Raw genomic sequence first — 18779 nt, 5'->3', positions numbered from 1 at the left:
CTGGACTTAAAAATACCAAAGTTTACTAGGAAACATCTCAGAAATTTTGTCTAAAATAAATTCGGAAAAAAAACCTTGCAGATTTACGTTTTTAATAACCTGTTTGAAACAAATAAATAAATGGCAATAAAAATTCAAAAAAATCGACATTTTACATTTTTGGAGTTTGAAAAAGTCGAAAATGTTCCGAGTTTTGAATCACTTCTTTCCATGGCGTTATTTTTTTAATTTTTTTTTTTACAGAGATGTCAATCTCATTTTCATCTCGGGACATCAAGATCATAAATGTCATCAAAGAGCCGCTTGTGGCAAAACGTATTGATAAGACAACAAACTGTTAAAAATGATGTTAAACAGCTGCAGGTGCATTCGATGAGTACTTATTAAACTTAAGTCATATTTAATATTTCACACTGGTGTAATTTGAAAGTATCCAGATATGTAAGCACACAGTCTTTATCTTGAGGTTCTGTGTAAGCACACTTCTAGAGAATAAACGGGCCACATTACGGGAGGCCAACAGTAGTTTTGGCCTTTTTTTTTAGTTCATCATCTGAAAATTAAAAGAGAATCACTATTTAGATGCAGAGACCAGAACTGACCCGAGTCCAAATTGCTCAAAGAAATTATACATGCACACTGGGAAATATTGATTTATGATCCTGAATCCAGATTACCAAGATAATCGTGGAGAATCATTTGAATTTACTGGTTCCTGGTTAGACCTTCCTCTTGATACATTTCTACAATTTCAATATGGAGAAGTTCTTGAGACCGTGCGACTGTGAGTTGTGTACACGTTTGAGTTTGCTGTGTAAGAAAAAAACAGTCAGCAGGAGCAATGTACTCTCTGTACTTTGCTGTGCTGGAGAAAAACAAAACTTCCTACATTTTTTTCAGATTATATAGATTTTTAACACTGTTCAACAAACAGCCACAATACCAGCTGAAGAAATGATATCAGTGAGTTTTTATTTTACAATCTGCTGAAATTTCTGTAATACAGAAAAAGATCATCTGGGAGCCAAACAATCACAGAACTGCACACAGAGTCGGGCACTTTACATGGAGTGGTTACAAGGAAGAGCTTTCGTCTGAATGGCAGAATAAATCAAAAAATGTGATTTTTTTTTCTGATTTGACTGACTGACCCCCAACATTCCCCCAAATTTACGTTTTGCTGGGAATTATCCTTATATATAAACAAAAGCTCAGAACAAGAACAGTTTTATGAGTTTCTTAAAATTCTCATTGCTCAAAAAAAATCTGTTAAATTATTTCAGCGGGGCTAAAAAAAAAAAAAAAAACCTATCTATATATATATGAAAGCTGCACATAAAGAGACCACCGAAAAATACAAGCTGCAAGGTTACCCTGTGAGTAAAATGACGACGGCCTGGAGCTGCTGCAGAAAAATTATTATAAATACATAACAGCAGAAGAGAAAACATCATGCGCTTGACCTCATTAGACCTCATGAGAGCAGTGGAAGCATCGGGGAAGAGTTACAACAGTTTGACAGCGTATTAAAGCAAATGAAGTGCTGCTGTGCTGTGTTGAAAACCAACTCTAACACATAAATATAAAAACGACCCCTACTGGTCTAACTCTGTTAGATATACAGCAATCTGACGCTCTGTACGTCTCACGAGTCATCTTTATGTTCCTTTCGTATACATACAACAGGTCTGCCTGCTGCAGCTACGGTGCTCTGCAGTACCGCCTTTGGGCCACCAGAGGGCAGAAAAACGAGCATTAAGTGTAAGAGTTTATTTTAGGTCCGTGTGATGTAACCCAGGTTTGTGCCGAACCCGTAGCAGGACATTGAAGGACAAAAGAAAAACGAAACTTTCTCGAGCGCACCAATTAATGCCTCATTATCGCCAGATAATATGTGGCGCACGTGACATGGCGTGTCGCGCGTACCGCATACTATCTCGTGAGAAGCAGATAATATTTGGTGCGCACGAGATGGTATGCGGTGAATACTTGACAGCGTCTCGAGCGCAGGAGATGCCATCTGTTGCGCACGAGAAAGTATCTGGTCTTGGACGAGAAAGTTGGGTTTTTTTTCCTTTAACGTTCTGCTACGTTTCCGTAGGTTTGCTAACCGAGTCCATAAATAGAAGAAACCATTGTAAAGATGAGCCCAAAAGCAGCAGAGTGACTTTGTTCAGCTGACCGAGCAGCTGCTCAACATTGTGCTAACTTGTTTGCACAACTGCAATAGCGACCAGGGTTTACTATGTTTACTATGTCCCGGGTCAGGTCACAGCTTATTGTGTCAAGAGTGTGTGAGGGTCTATAACAGGTACTCTCTGCTCGATGAACACACAGTAGCCTCGCATCATTTCAAAAATATGCTTAATGTTGATGAATGAGGATTAAAAGATAAAAATTACAGGACCAAGTTCAACTGTTCCATCAAAAATCATTAGCTTGACATTTAAAAGTATTCCTGCTTGGTTGGGTAATTGTACTTCAGTGAAAGCTGCAAGCTAATCCTGATGATGAAACAGTTATTTGACATTGTGTTTCCTCCCTTAAGCTGTACCACCCTGTTTCCCTCCCTCCACGGCTCAGTGCTGCAGCTCCTTCATCCTGTTCAGGGCCGAGCCCGCCTGGAACCACTCGATCTGGGTCTCGTTGAAGCTGTGGTTGAGCTCCAGCGTCTCCTGGCTGCCGTCGCTGTGCGTCACGACCGCTGTCAGGGGCTGAGAACGATGAGACGCGAGAAAAGACCCTCAGAGGAGATGTTTCTTTAAAATCTATTTCTGAACAGCTAAAGTACAGTAAAGTAAAGGATGTTAGATCTTACCTTTCCTGGTGCAAAGGATTTCAGTCCCTTGATGGAGATCTTGTCGTCGGGGCGGATTTTGTCGTAGTCGGATGGGTTGCTAAAGGTGAGGGGAAGCAGGCCCTGCTTCTTCAGGTTTGTTTCTGAGACATGGAGAATAAACTGTTCAGTTCAGATGAAAATCAACCAGACTAAATGACACAATTTTAATGTTCTTCACTTTATTCAATGCTGCCATTCTCCATTTATGTCATTTGTAATTACTGCTGCCACCAACTTCCTGTTTTCTTTTTTCATAGAATCTACACTTAACCATTTGCTTTTTTGCACTTGCTACATGCTTGCTAACAAGAACAGATAGCCGTGACTTGATGGAGTTGACTGATTTTTATAAAGGCAACATTTTACCAATTGGCAAATACATCATCCAACTGTATTTGTGTTACATTATATGTCATGTATTATATGATTATATTTTATGTAGGATTCTATATTTCATAGAAACTAAACTCCTTTGTGTTGTTAAAGGACACTTGTTAAAAAATTGGGCTATTTAAATAAACCTGACCCAGCTGGCTTCATGTTCATATAGCTATTTGCAGCATGAACTATGTGGCTCACCGTGGATTCTGGCAAAGCTCTTGACAATAATGGCTCTTCCACCCAGATGCCTGGGCTCCAGAGCTGCATGTTCTCTGCTGGAGCCTTCGCCGTAGTTATCATCTCCAACCACGACCCACGACACGCCGTTGGCCTGCAGAGGAGAAGCAATAAAAACAGTTTCACTGACTTTCAATTCGAGATTTTACAGCTTATTATGAAAGACAAATGCTTTTGAAACCAGCATAGAAATTCTATAGAAATGGACTGTAATTTTTTAAATAACATTTTAAAGATGATTACATAAAGGGGTGAATCGTTTTGCAATTTCCTGGCCGATCACCAGACTTTAAAGAGCCTGACCTGCTGATTCCCATTTTGGCCAATGCAATTTTCTTTGTTTAAAAAGTTGCTAAAAGCTACAAATTTGCTAATGGGCTCGACACGTGGAGTGAGGAACGACTCAAGGTGAACCCAACACATGGGACGTGATAGCGATAACAGCAATAGTGATAGCAGTGTTAGCAAAGGAAACAAAAGTTGAACGTTTTTCAACTTTTCTAGTGTCGCTACGTGTGCACGCCTACATGTTCTGGCTTGGTTCTATACGATATGAATGGTGAGGGAGTGATGTTGCCTCCTGTGTGTTGAAAACCTTAAGTTGGAAACAGTCGGGTAATTTGCTGTAAACTGGTGGGAGTCTACCAGTCTGCCCTTTCTCATGCCAAAGTAACAGGAGGCAGCAGATTTTTTTTCAGAGCTTTGCAGAGGTAGATAAGATCAAGTTCACATGTAAGTAATTATCGGTTTATCACAAATCATCAAAAATTAAGGAGATGGATGTGTATTAATCAGCTGGCTGATCAATCAGTGAAAATCTATTGAACAGTCACATCTTGAACTCTCACCTTGTAGTGTCGTGCCACATCAGGGACTCCTCCGTACTCTCCCGTCAGGTGGTTCTTGATCTTGTTGATGCCGTCGTTCTCGCTGTTGACGGCACCGATCAGCATGTTGTTGGAGATGTTATCCAGGTGGCCGCGGAACTTCAGCCAGGGTCCTGCGGCGCTGATGTGGTCTGTGGTGCATTTCCCCTTCACCTACAGAGAGACGGGTGAGAGTTACCCTCCGACGCCAGCAGCCGTGAGAGCGTTCCCATCTAGACTGGCGTGCGCCCACCTTGATGAGGACCACCATGTTTTCCAGATCATTTCCGCTCCACTTGTCAAAAGGCTCCAGGAGCTGCAGCCGGTTACTCTGAGGACTGACGTCCACCGTGAGGCTGGTGCCGTCGCTGGGAGGGTGCTGGTAGGTATCCTGCCCTGGGTCGAAGTCCCTGGCCGGTAATTCGTCTCCGGTGGGGGGCACCAGCTTGAACTTCTCTCCCGTGGGGGTTGTGAGGTAATCTGTCTCTGGGTTGAAGTCCAGTGTCCCAGCGATGGCGAGGGCAGTGACAATCTGAGGGAGGTAGGCAGGAGGAAGGATGGTAGGTACGGAATGGGAACCTGTGTGTGCTGGGAGGTGTGGACCGGTCTGGGTTTACCTCAGGAGAGGTGACAAACGCATGAGTTGCAGGGTTGGCGTCGTTCCTGGCGGTGAAGTTCCTGTTGAAGGACGTAACGATGGTGTTCTTTTCTCCCTTCTTCACATCCCGCCTGCACATAAACAAATATACAGAATATCAATACAAACTTTGATCAAGCTGATTCATTACAACAGGAAGTGACAACAGACCCAGACCCATACGATTTTATATAATAAACCAGGGGTCAACGACCTCAACAATTTTAATAGCCAGGTTCGCCTTCAGTCCAGCTGAACAGCATTTGTTTAGCAACATGACTCACTGAGACAAATAGCTCATTTTTAATAATACCTACTATGGAAAATTTGTTCAGATTTTTTATTTTTACTTTCAGGTCTCATTAATTTTGTTTTGGGGTTTAACACATTTCCTTCAATGAGATGTTCCATTTTTGTAACCTCTAGGACCTTGGTACAAAAACACACCCTTACTAATAAAAACTTCACTGAACAGGGCAGTGTTATGTATTTTCAGCCACATATTATCATTTTATATGTGGCTGAAGGTAACTGGGTTACCTTCAGTTGTATTAGATCATGGTAATAAGCTAATAAAAAGTCAGTTTGACCTAAATATGCAACTCTTTAGTAAAAAAAAGAATATTCCTAACACTATTAACATTATTCTTTGGGAAGATGCTCTGCATATATTGTATAAAAACACCTATGAAAAACTTCTAAAGCTAGCATTCTTAGCATAATTACCTTTACATTTTAAAATATTGATAAATTCTTCAGCAGATTGGGAAAACTTGTGAAGGGCCACACCAGAGGGCCTAAAGAGATGTATGTGACTCTGGAGCCGCAGACCCCTGTGATAGACCAACCCAAAGTAGCACAGAGTTGGACGGTACACGTCTAAAAGACCCAACAGCTTTTCTTTTTCAATATTCAGTGTTAAAAATCTTTTTTTTTTCATAAGCATGAAAAAAGCCATCACCTGATGTCAACTTAAAACTAATTACCTGTCCCACTGTCCAATGCAGGGTCCACATGCATTGGCAAGAACTACACCTCCAACATCGCTGAGGATCTTTGACTAAAAGATAACAAAACACAAAACAACAACAACAAAGAATAGTGATAATTTTACCACTTCAGAACGAGAAGTTATGTGCAGTCTGTTTGAGCCAGCATTTACATATCCGTCTCTTTCGATGGTGGCCCGGATCTGCTCGGAGCCAGGGGTGACGGTGAACTGAGCTTTGCACTTCAGGCCTTTGTCCAGGGCCTGTTTGGCCAGGGAGGCGGCCCGGCCCATGTCCTCGTAGCTGGAGTTGGTGCAGCTGCCGATCAGACCTTTAAAGCGAAGCAGGGAAGAAATCCTCAACAAAAGTCAAGCCTGGATACAAGACGAGCAGCACATCTCCGTCTGTCCTCACCGACTTTGACCTCCAGCGGCCAGCCGTTCTTCTTGGCCACGGCGCCGACCTCGGAGACAGGGTGCGCCAGGTCAGGGGTGAACGGTCCATTGATGTGAGGCCTGAGCTGGAAAGAAGCGGCAAGAAAACACACAAGTTAGGAAGAAAAACACCTAATGTGTGATGAATTGTTAGGACATTCTAACAGGTATAATGACAAAAGGAAATGACTGCAGGTGAGAAAGCCTCATTTTATTATTAAACTGAACACATGAGATACCAGGCCTTCAGTCTATAACTATGTTTCATTATGCAGCAGAACTGTTTGTTTTCAACGTGGAAAATGGATGAAGTTTAAAACCAGAAGTTTGTGTTTAATGTGGCCATTATTTAGCTAAATATCTGATATATTCCTGTCGCAATAAGCAATGAATGAATTAATTGGATTAAAAAAATAAATAAACAGAACTCAATAGTTTCCATTTACCTGATTTATTGTTTTCCTCTTTCTCTCTTTCTACCAAAAACTGGAGGATAAAAGCCTTTTTTTGAAGGACAGTTTTGTTCACAGAGACTTTATAATTCTTTTTATTTGTTGTTTCTTTTGTTTTATTTATTTTGAATATGTAAAATGTCTTCCAGTTCCAGTGTTAGATATTTATTAGAGTTACATTTTTAATTCCCAGCTCAATTTAAGAATCAGGTTGGCAGCAAAAACTATTTAGTTTTTCTACATATATACGGTAAATAAATAAATTCAGACAGTAAGAAGTTAAGACCAACCTCGTCCAAATTGAGTTCGATGATCTGATCGTACTCGCAGCCTTCATCTGGTACCAACAAGTCCTTGTACTGATCAGCCACAGCAGCGATCTCTGAGCGAAAACACACACATTTGATCGTCGCTCTGCAGATTCAGTGATGGATCACGCTCTCTCTCTTTTATTACAGTTATATCATAAAGACACAAACTGGAAGCCCACCTCCTCGGCCGGTTTTCTCCAGGTAGGTCCTCATGCGGTGGTTGTATGGAAACACGGAGGTTGTTGCTCCAATTTCTGCTCCCATGTTGCAAATGGTGGCCATTCCTAAACAAGACCAGCAGAAGATTCTGCAGTTGTGCTTTCTGAGTCATAACATTCATAGGTTTAGACGATTTCTTCATTGTGCTGACCAGTGCAAGAAATGGAGTCGACTCCCGGTCCGTGGTACTCCACGATGGCGCCGGTGCCTCCCTTCACTGTCAGGATGCCCGCCACCTTCAGGATGACGTCTTTGGGAGACGTCCAGCCGGACAGGGTGCCGGTAAGCCGCACACCGATCACCTGGAAGGGTGAAAACGGAGGAATGCATTAAAATAAGAAGAGACAAAAATCACAACAACTACCTGTAAGGAATCCATCCATCCATTTTCTAACACCCTTATGCCCCAAAGGTCGGGAGGAGTGCTGGTGTCTATCTCCAGCTGTCAACGGGCGAGAGGCGGGGTCACCCTGGACAGGTCGCCAGTCCATCACAGGGGAACACAGAGACAGGCAGGACAAACAACCATGCACACACTAAGGAGAATTTAGAGAAACCAATTAACCTAACAGTCATGTTTTTGGACTGTGGGAGGAAGCCGGAGTACCCGGAGAGAACCCACTATTCACAGGGAGAACATGCAGAAAGACCCTGAGCGGGGAATCGAACCCAGGACCTTCTTGCTGCAAGGCTAGCTGTAAGGAATGAGAGAGAAAAAAAAGAAAAAGGAATCGGCCCAACCTTGGGACATTTGAGTTCCCAGGGGATTCCAGCCATGACGTCTACAGCGTCGGCTCCGCCCACTCCGATGCAGATGGCGCCAAGCCCGCCGCCGTTTGGCGTGTGGGAATCTGTGCCGATAAGCATCACTCCTGGGTAGGCGTAGTTCTCCAGGATGATCTGTGGAGATGCAGATCGTCTTGTTGGGGGAAATTAACACTGCAACTAATGCTTATTTTAGCAATCGATTATTCTATAAATTATTCCTACAATTAATCAATTAGTTGGATGAAAAAATGTTGAAATACATTGAGAGATGCAAATAAATTGATTTTTGATTTTTTCTTTTTTAAATAAGAAAATTAGCTTTCTATTGCCTGAAATGCAATAACCCAGCATTCCTTAAGTGAACACTGGATGATTTGAAGCAAAGGCTGCATCTGCAGCTAAAACAATCCTTCTAACATCAACATGTCAGAGGCTCAGCTCTGGCTGCTTGACCCAACATCAATAGTGTAAGGCTGATCTGGTGATTATTTTTTGGATTAACCGATTAATAACTGAAGAATAAAAGGTGCTTAATATTAAGATTTTTTTAACAGAATTTTAACCAGGTGAAACTAAAACTATCCAACAAATTTACATGGAAAGTTTTTTTTGTTTTTTTTTTATCTGAAATGCAAATTGTTAAGAACTGTGTTGTTTCTTCACTTTTAGACTGTATGGCCAAGTTAATTATTAATTGATGACTAAACTAATGGACAAGTATTTCAATAATCGATTCATCACAACTAATTTCAGTCCATACGGAAATATAGAGTTACATCTGTAGTAGATTGAACCACCGTCACACTTAGACCAGATTGGTCTCAAAGTTCCTGTTTCACTGTACCTGATGGATGATTCCGGAGCCAGGTTTCCAAAAGCCCACTCCATATTTTGCTCCAGCGCTGGACAGGAAGTTGTAGACTTCGTGGTTCACTTCCTATGGGAACAAACAGACCTGTGGCTCAATTGTGGGTTACAAATTACAAGCAAGGCTGGATTGACAAAGATGGGGGCCCCTTGGCTGGAAACCATTTTGGTGCCTCGTCCACTAAAAAGTTCTTTGGCAAACATAAATTACAGTATGTTAATATGTAGTCCTATACATAAACACAGTACAAACTAATAATGGTAGGTTTAATGCATCTCTTGGCCAGCAGCTACATGTTGTTTTATCACAATATTTTGTGTAACTATTTTGAGAACAAAAAATATTTGCTACTTCTTTTTTTAGGTAACTTTATGGCTCTCACTGGATGGCACAGAAATCACAAACCACAAACTCAAATACTGCTCTTGAAATACATTGTAATAAGTTTCTCTAGGACAACAGTCACATAAAGAAGTATGATTTGAATGAATAAACTGCACGTAGTAACTGCATTTATTCATATTTTCAAATTAACTGAGAATCCCAACAATATGGACCATTTGGGGCCTTTTAAACATCATTAATTGGAATGTATTGCGACAACAATAAATTAAACTTCTTATCACGATAATTGATATAAACAATACAATAAATGTCCATCCCTAACTTGAACACTGTTTATAATAATAAAAATCCCAAAATATCATTACAGCTCACCTGATATGGGTCTATATGAACTACAATGTTTGCAAAACATGCATTTATTACAATAAACAAATACATAATTAAAAGATAAAAATTAGTGGACATCCCCCACCCAAAAAATAAAAGTTTTTCGCCCTGGGCTACTTCCTCTGTAAACCCTTTCTAAAATCTGGCCCAGTTCACAAGACCTGGAAAAAGATATTACGGTGGTAGACCAACACAAATAATCCACAGCAGAACAAGCAGAACTTCCTGTTTCGATCGTCGCGGTTTCACGTCCTCCACTAGATGCTTCCTCACCTTTGCCCTGGCCAAATCCTTGACTCCGCCGGTCTGGGCCTCGATCAGGTGATCGCAGTGGATGGTGGAGGGCACGGCCACCCTCGGCAGGCCGCTGCTGATGAACTGCAGCATGGCCATCTGGGCCGTGGCGTCCTGCATGGCCACGCGGTCGGGACGCAGCCGCAGGTAGGTGCGACCGCGGTCGATCTCCTGGTGGTGGGGGTCGTCCAGGTGGCCGTACACGATCTTCTCTGACAGAGTGAGAGGACGGTTGAGCCTGTAGACAGAGAACACTTTGAGGAATTTACATCAACACAGATGAGGCAGAGTTGGAGGAAACCCAGAGCAATAGGCACTGACCTTTTTCGGACAATTTCAACGTTGCTATGGAGCTTGTCATAGTTGATGAAGGAAGTGGGCTCAAAGCGGCTCATGGCCACTTTGGCCTTGGCTCTGTAAGCGGCCGATACATGCAGGCGCCGTGCACCATGACCCAGGACCAGCTGGAGACACACACACACATCGCAAACATCAAAAGATGAGTCCAAACACACAGCTGGAAATCTATTGAGGTCGCCACTAACAAACGATTTGTTATTATGGCTCTCAACTTTAGATGATAATACTGATATTAAGTATCGCCTGTTACTGATCCAATACAGAAAAACAGTGCAGAATTGACTAAAAAATATGGATATATTTTTTAAACATGGACATAAATGTACTTGATTACAAATTTATTTGATCACTTCAATACACCAACAGCTTGGTCAAACATGTAATAACCGCACAACTTTTATTTGTTTAGTCAGTGCAACTAGGAGTCAACAGCCAATGACAAAAAAAAAATGAAGAAACTGAAACTGACTATAAACAGCAGGTTTTGGTCAAACATGTAAAAAATAAATAAATAAACTGCAGCGAACCTTCTTTCAAATGGTTCAGAAAGTGCAATTAGGAATTCTAAATATGATGTAAAATAAATAATAAAGCATGATGTCAGTCAGTGCACAAAGCATAGAGTTGGACTGAATAGATCTGTCCTTAGAATTGTTTTCAATGCTGGGACTGATGCAGATATCACTGCTTCTTTAATAAAAACCTAAGGTGTTGATATGACACCAGACCAATAATTAAAAGATTTCAATCCAGAAATGTCAGCTGACTGAAAAGTATGTCCAGTACATGTGCTCTGTATTCGGTTGGGCTCCTTTTGCACGATTACTGCGTCAATGTGGCGTAACATGGAGGCCGTCAGCCTGATTTTCAGGACTTTGGTGAAAATCGACAGTCCAGTTTTCTTCCTACTTAGGTTAGGAGAGGCTTCAGAACAAGAAATGTGACAGTCGTGGTCTATGTCCTGGATGTGTGGCGCTGCCGGTCAACAGGAATTCTTAAATTAACTTTACCTAACAATCTTCCGACATCCTTTTTATCGCTTGCATAATTTTTTTTTTCTTCCACTTAACTTTTCATCAATAAGCTTGAGCTCAGCCAGCTTCTTTAGCAACAACCAACTTTACCAACTGTCTGCTGAACCGGCTTCTGTCCAGCAGTATTTCAAATGATTGCGTAGCCCATAACATGTTTATAACATGACATTTCTGTCTAACAATAGTAATTATTTTTATTAGTCATAAGTTATATTGTATTTTGGAGTTTTCATTTAACATCGAGTGGGGTGGTAATAGTACACTCGTTTGCAGAGATCCAACTGTTTGTTGTTTTGTACGTCAAATTTAAGGAGGTATTTCCTGATTGCTTGTGTTCTTTGATTTATGGGCTTTTGGTCACCTGAGCAGAATATTCTGTAGAAAATTAACTGCTTGCAGCACAGAAATCTGGAGCCTTTTAAAGGCAAAATAAACAGAAGACATTCGGTTAACTTCAAATAAAGCAAAAAGATTTGAGTAACCATTTTTGAAAACCACAGCTTGTGTGTTTAAAGGACCCACTGTGAGGTCTAACCTTGCTGTTAACCTTGCTAGTCGCGACCAAACCCGAGCGTTAGAACCAAAGCAACCGTAGCCGTTTGAAGGCTTTGGGTCTCTACGATACCATCTGATAATAATAGTGAATGACAGTGATTTGCGGAGTCGGTTAGTTTTGAAGCAGCTGTCGTCAGCTAGATAACGTTCAGAGAGGCTCGGGACACGGTGACCTGAGCAGCTTCTTCGCTCCCAGCCACGCTTCTCTGACCTCCAGCGGGCTCGCTAACGCCTCCGACCAGGTTTACCCGCTCGGAGACGACAGCTGACCCCGCTCTGCTGTCGGCGGAGGGGATTTAAGCTGAGTTTCGAGAGTCTTACCTGGAGCCGGGCCACAGTCAGACAGTAGGTTGCCATTTTGTTCACTGACAAAGATGTGAGGGTCGAGTGTGACGTCACGCGATTGTAAAGTCTTTTCTCTTCTTTTGTGGTTGGGAGGAGTTGGCGCTTTCAATGTGCCGCCAACCAGTGGAGAAAGTCAATTACTACAAATTAGTAGTAGTGGACTTCATGAAGCAAAATCATTAACTGTACCTACCTAGTGGTGGGGAGTGTAGCCAAATTTTGTACTCAAGTACGAGTAGCACTTCTACAACATATTTTTACTCAAGTAAAAGTAAAAAGAAGTACTCAAGAAATTACTCAATTATTTGGTAATGTAAAATAATATGATATGATTTAATATTTTAAAATGATTTCATCACACATAAAACATAAGGTTATGTACAAATTCTGACATTTTAAAGACAAATATAAATAAAAACTACAAGAAATAAATTCAAATTCAGGCAGAAAAACACTTTTTCATATAAATTTTTTGATAATCAAAATTTACATACAAGTAGTGTGTATATTATAACTGACTTAGACTTAGACTTAGACTGACTTTATTGTCATTTTGCATGCACAGGGTGTATACAGAACAAAATTTCGTTGCATACGGCTCAGGACAATGTTTTGAGCTTCCAATGTTGTGAGGTTACTCCAGAATAAAATAAAATACAGTATAAAATATGAATATAAATGATAGGTTTATTTTGTCATAACCTGCAAAGAATCAGCCAGAGACAGAGATTAGGTTTATTTTCTTTTCTTTTCTGCAGAATAGGAGAATTGAGAACAGACGCGACGAATCGCTGTCAAACACTGTCTGAAATCAATTCTGCTAGATCTTTCTTTGCATTTCTCTTTATTGTATAGAAAAAGGAGGTTGGGCTTCTTCACACAGAGAATTGACCAACCGTCTTCACATTCTGGAACCTCCTATGGACATGCCCTTACAAGGGCATGTGACTGACCACAACTAATCAGTTACATATGGAACTAATAACACATGAATGTTTAACGTTTTTAGCTTCCAAGCAACCATCCTAAACAAAGTTAATAATATACTACAAAAGAAAGAGAAGTTAAGTACATATAAAAAGAAGAATAATATGAGAGTAATAATATAAAAAGAATAATATGAAAAGAATAATATGAAAACATAACTTGTAAAATAAACTCATGAGTAAATGAACAGGAGGATAATTTTTCTAACAATAAATATAAATATAAAATATAAAGTGCAGGACTGACAGTAAAAAGGAAGTTACTTAGCTCTGTACATGTGCAAGGTATAAAGTGGAGACCAGATTTTAAGTGCAGTCCAGTTAAGAGTTCAGCAGTCTAATGGCAAGTGGGAAAAAGCTGTTTCGGAACCTGGTGGACCTGCACCGGATACTGCGGAACCTCTTTCCAGAGGGCAGCAGGGAGAACAGTCCATGGTGGGGGTGTGAGGGGTCACTGACGATGTTTCGGCCTCGGGACACGCAGCGCTGGGATGAAATGTCCTGAATGGAGGGAAGGGGGGCCCCGATGATCCTCTCTGCTGTCCGCACCACTCTCCTCACGTTCTTCCAGTTGGAGGCGCTGCAGCCTCCACACCACACAGAGAGGCAGCTGGTCAGAATGCTCTCTATGGTGCTTCTGTAGAACGTCTTGAGGGTGGGCGGGGGCAGGTGTGCTCTTCTCATCCTCCGCAGGAAATACAAGCGTTTCTGTGCCCTCTTGACCAGAGACGTGGTGTTCACAGTCCAGGTGAGGTCGTTAGTGATGTGCACCCCCAGGAATTTGGTGCTGCTGACCACCTCCACAGCCGAGCTGTTGATGAGCAGTGGAGCGTGGCTGGGCCGGTTCTTCCTGAAGTCGACGATCATCTCCTTCTTCTTGTCAACGTTCAGGATCAGGCTGTTGTCTCTGCACCAGTCCACCAGCTGCTCCACCTCCTCTCTGTAGTCCAGGTCGTTGTCGTCTCTGATGAGGCCCACCACCGTTGTGTCGTCCGCGAACTTCACAATGTGGTTGGTGGCGAACCTGGTGACACAGTCGTGTGTCATCAGAGTGAACAGCAGAGGGCTCAGGACGCAGCCCTGAGGGGAGCCTGTGCTGAGGGTGATGACATCGGAGGTGTGTTGTCCGATCCGGACTGACTGAGGTCTGTCGGTGAGGAAGTCTAGCAGCCAGTTGCGCAGGGGGGTGCTGAAGCCCAGGTGTCCCAGTTTTCCTGACAGATGCTGTGGGATGATTGTGTTGAACGCTGAGCTGAAGTCCAGGAACAACATCCGCACATGAGTGTTCTTCACCTCCAGGTGAGCCAGGCTCAGGTGTAGGGCAGAGGAGATGGCGTCCTCAGTGGAGCGGTTTCGGCGGTAGGCAAACTGGAACGGGTCGAATGTGGAGGGGAGTCTGAAGACGATGTGTTCTTTTACCAGCCTTTCAAAGCACTTTATGATGGGAGTCAGTGCCACAGGCCGGTAATCGTTGAAAGAGGTGACTTGAGGTTTCTTTGGCACCGGAATGATGGAGGCAGTTTTGAGACAGGCTGGCACTGTGGCTTGGTCCAGTGAGGTGTTAAAAATGTCTGTTAGGACACCAGCCAGCTGACCTGCGCATTCCCTGAACACCCGCCCAGGTATGTTGTCGGGGCCTGGGGCCTTCCGTGGGTTGACTCTTTTCAGAGTCTTCAACACATCGGCTGTGTCCAGGCAGAGTGCCTCCTCTTCCTGGTGGGGAACAGTTTTCTTTGCCGGAGTACTGTTCAGTGCCTCGAACCTCCCAAAGAAGTTATTGAGTCCATTTAGAAAGTCAGCATCAATTTCACCCACTGGGGGGAGGATGGATTGTAATCTGTGATCGCCTTTATGCCTTGCCACATACTTCTGGTGTTGCTGGTGTCGTGGAAGAACTCCTGTATTTTTCGACTGTGGGTTCGCTTTGCTAACCTGATAGCACGGTTCAAGTTGGCTCTCGCTGTCCTCAGTGCCTTCTTGTCGCCAGACTTGAAGGCTGAGTTTCGTGCTTTTAGCATTTCACGTACCTCCTTAGTCATCCAGGGTTTTTGGTTGGCCCGGGTGATAATGTTCTTAGTGATGCTGACGTCCTTTGTGCACTTGTTGATGTAGGCTGACACAGTCATGGCGTACTCATCGATGTTGATCTGGTCGTTGTAAGTGGCTGCTGCCTTGAACATCTCCCAGTCAGAGCACTCAAAACAGTCCTGAAGTGCCTCCATGGCCCCCTCAGTCCACATTCTCACCTGCTTCACTGTAGGTTTTGTTCTGATCAGCAGGGGCTTGTATGCAGGAATTAGCATAACAGATAGGTGGTCTGAAGAGCCAAGGTGGGGGCGGGGGGCTGCTCTGAATGCTTCTTTGATGTTGGTGTAGGCCAAGTCTAGAGTATTCACTCCCCTGGTTGGAAAATCCTGGGTAAGATTGTTAAAAAACTGGGTAACATACTTCCAAGGACAATATGTAGTGTTTGCTGTATTTTACAAATGGTAAAAAAAAGGGTAAAACAGGCTCAGCAGATAGAAAATAACATAAGAACTACAAAGCTGGTGAGCTTGCTCTCTTTTCATTGAAGTTATTTGTATTGGATAGAGTATGCGAACATTTTACTCAACTAAGACTTATAATATTACTTGAGTAATATTATTAAAGTAAAAGATAAAAAGTAAAAGGCACAGTGCAGTAAATCTACTCCTAAAAGTATTTTTCCCCAAAAAAGTTATTCAAGTAAATGTAAGTGAGTAAATGTACCTAGTTCCTACCCTCATTTGATTGTAACTGACACTACCATAGGTCAAACTTGTTTTTCATCAATAATAATATTATTCATACCCTGTTTCAACAAAATATTATTTCTGTACATTCAGCTGCTTTCTATTGGGAAAACTTTTATTTGGTCAAATTTCATGTTCACGGGTCTAAGTTTTCATCATCTTAACCTTTTTTTCTAGTTTTGCTTTTTTTAAAAAATCAAATTATATTATATACTATTTCTGAAAGTACAAACAAAAAATCTGGAAATACATAGGAATGCTGTAGGTCAACGAATATATTTCATTTATCATTGTGTCCACTTTTTATTTAATGTATTTATTGCAGAAGACCGGTATTTTTTGTGGATATTTCTCTTACTTAACATTCATTCACGTGCTATTTAACTTCTTGTGTCATTTCATTATTTGGACAAATAATGATGTCCTGATTTAATTTCTAGCAATGATTTCCAAAGTTGTATTTCCTCATTGGAGCCGCTAGGTGGCGGTAATGTGGTAACAGAAACGCAGGACTCGGGTGAAAGGTTGAAGTTGAAACACACTCGGCGGACGTTAGCCTAAAATGGCCAAGCATCATCCAGATTTGATTTTTTGTCGAAAACAAGCCGGTGTCGGTAGGTCTGACTTAGTTCGTTTATAAATAACATACCAAGCAGCTCTACAATCATCAGAGGCCTATCTCTATTACACTCTTACACTAGATAGCATTAGCCGCTAAGCTAACAGTTGGAGCATGGATTTCAATGAAAATGTTAGCCGTGATGTTAGCCTTTACGTTTCTTCGTGCACGTTTTCTCCCCTGACACACTATCAGTTACTTTTATTATGGTTTGTTTAACGAGCAAAAAATAATGCAATTATGAAATGTGAGTTTTAATAAATGTTATAGTTTGACTGACTAGCCTCTTTGTTTCAATCCCGCAGCTATCGGGAGACTTTGCGAGAAATGTAAGTGTTGTCATCTACACTTAGCTAACACACCAACAACCCTGTTTCAGGAATTGTAACGAATATCTACTGTAGCTGGTTTCACTGCAGTACTACTTTGATTTCTTGGTTAAATGTACAAATTAAATATGGAGTCGCCTGTAAGCTACTGTTTAGCAGAATCATTTTATTGGAGGGGAAACATCAGAACAGATTCAGGCGGAGTGTGTTGAGTTAGTTATATTTACCTAATAAAACAAAGGCCAAAAAAATCATTCACTGTTCAACATTGTAGCTTTATAAACTATATATCTTTTAAAAAATAAAATAATGTAGTTATAGAATGACACGTGTATTTAAAAAAAACTAATTGTGTGTGTTCCCCAACTACAATTTAAAAGCCGACAGAAATTTGTCCTGCCAGCACAGGTGGTTGAAACACATGGAGACATTTTGTTTGTTATTAGAGCAGAGTTACGACAAATCAATTAAAATTTCATATTGGAATATGTTTGATGTAATAGAAAACGTTCATCTTTTAATTACCATGCTTTTTGCATTCTCAATTTCATAGTATTTATTTGGTGACTATTACTCAAAAGCAGTCTTGCCACTACCACTGTAGAAATATCTTCCTTAAAATGACCATGAATCTTAAATTTGTACCTTACGTTTTACTTTTGGGCATAACTGGAGTGAGTATTTTGAGGAAAAACTGGCATTCTGACATGAGAAACGTCTAGGAACAACATGAAGTGCAAACTACAGTTAAAAGTTCCCCTTTCTGTCCCTTCCCTGCCCCTCGGTTCTTCACCTGGCTCGCTCTTTTCCTGTTTTTTCCAGGTGATGGGAAGTGTGTGATCTGCGATTCCTACGTGAGGCCGTGCACGCTTGTGCGTATTTGTGACGAGTGTAACTACGGCTCCTACCAGGGCCGCTGCGTGATCTGCGGAGGCCCTGGCGTGTCTGACGCTTACTACTGCAAAGAGTGCACCATCCAGGAGAAAGACGTGAGTCTCCTCTGCTGTGATTTCTGTCTGCTGTGTGCTTCTCCAAACTCTTCCTAAACTTTTTTTTTTCTTTTTGATTCTGTGTGCAGCGAGATGGCTGTCCTAAGATTGTGAACTTGGGCAGCTCTAAAACAGATCTGTTTTATGAAAGGAAGAAGTACGGCTTCAAGAAGAGGTGAAGAAACCGAAGTCTGGGCTTTTAGTTTTGCAGTTTTTCTAAAGAAACATTGTTTTCCTAAATAAAGCTTTTCTTTTCTGTTTCTGTGCATTTTATTTATTTTTGCTTGTGTGTTTGTGCCTGTAGAAGTCCCTTCCCAAACTTAGTCTAAAATTCAACAGACTGATTTTCAGACTGCTGAAGTTCAATATGCTACATGTTCAAAATCTTGTCAGAAACATCAGTTTTTTCAAAGCCACAGAATATTAATATATACAGAATATAGCAGAGACTAGGACCCAGGATATATCGGCATTAACATCGGTGGCAGCCGATGTTTATTTCCTTCTTGTGTTCCTGAAGGGGGAGGGGCTTGGTCATGTGACCGTGATGATGATGCAGCAGAGTATTGTGGAGTGTTTAACTGAAGCAGAGAAGCAATGTCTGTTTTTTCAGTGTTGCATAGTTGGGAAAGATGTACATCTCTAAACATTGGTTATCAGCAGAAGTAAAATTGGATACCTATCGAATCAAATTGTCACACTGGCGCATCCCTAGTAAAGACAAACATTAATAGTAGTGGCTTTAAATTACATTGGAGTGA

The 18779-nt window shown here is 41.6% G+C and overlaps 2 protein-coding genes across 2 annotated transcripts; one reads left to right on the top strand and one right to left on the bottom strand.

The window, feature by feature from the left end:
- Positions 1–951: 951 nt before the first annotated feature.
- aco2 (aconitase 2, mitochondrial) lies at positions 952–12440 on the bottom strand. The gene is made up of 17 exons (XM_028029336.1): positions 12298–12440; positions 10349–10491; positions 10007–10265; positions 8978–9070; positions 8107–8265; positions 7517–7667; positions 7326–7430; positions 7126–7217; positions 6364–6469; positions 6123–6280; positions 5947–6020; positions 4941–5052; positions 4577–4855; positions 4306–4497; positions 3419–3551; positions 2819–2940; positions 952–2714 (listed from the first exon to the last, which is right to left on the bottom strand). The coding sequence occupies exons 1-17, from the start codon at positions 12331–12333 to the stop codon at positions 2580–2582; spliced, it is 2349 nt and encodes a 782-aa protein (XP_027885137.1). The 5' UTR covers positions 12334–12440; the 3' UTR covers positions 952–2579.
- Positions 12441–16541: 4101 nt separating this feature from the next.
- On the top strand, positions 16542–18278 carry phf5a (PHD finger protein 5A). Its single transcript, XM_028029470.1, has 4 exons — positions 16542–16695; positions 17006–17029; positions 17852–18018; positions 18108–18278. Exons 1-4 carry the CDS (start codon positions 16644–16646, stop codon positions 18195–18197), a joined length of 333 nt encoding a protein of 110 aa, XP_027885271.1. The 5' UTR covers positions 16542–16643; the 3' UTR covers positions 18198–18278.
- The last annotated feature ends 501 nt before the right edge of the window (positions 18279–18779 follow it).

This window comes from Xiphophorus couchianus, chromosome 10, assembly GCF_001444195.1.
Source record: "Xiphophorus couchianus chromosome 10, X_couchianus-1.0, whole genome shotgun sequence".
In the NCBI taxonomy this organism is placed as follows: domain Eukaryota; kingdom Metazoa; phylum Chordata; class Actinopteri; order Cyprinodontiformes; family Poeciliidae; genus Xiphophorus; species Xiphophorus couchianus.
The sequence above is the reverse complement of the archived record's forward strand: the minus strand, read 5'-3'. Positions and strand labels throughout refer to the sequence as shown.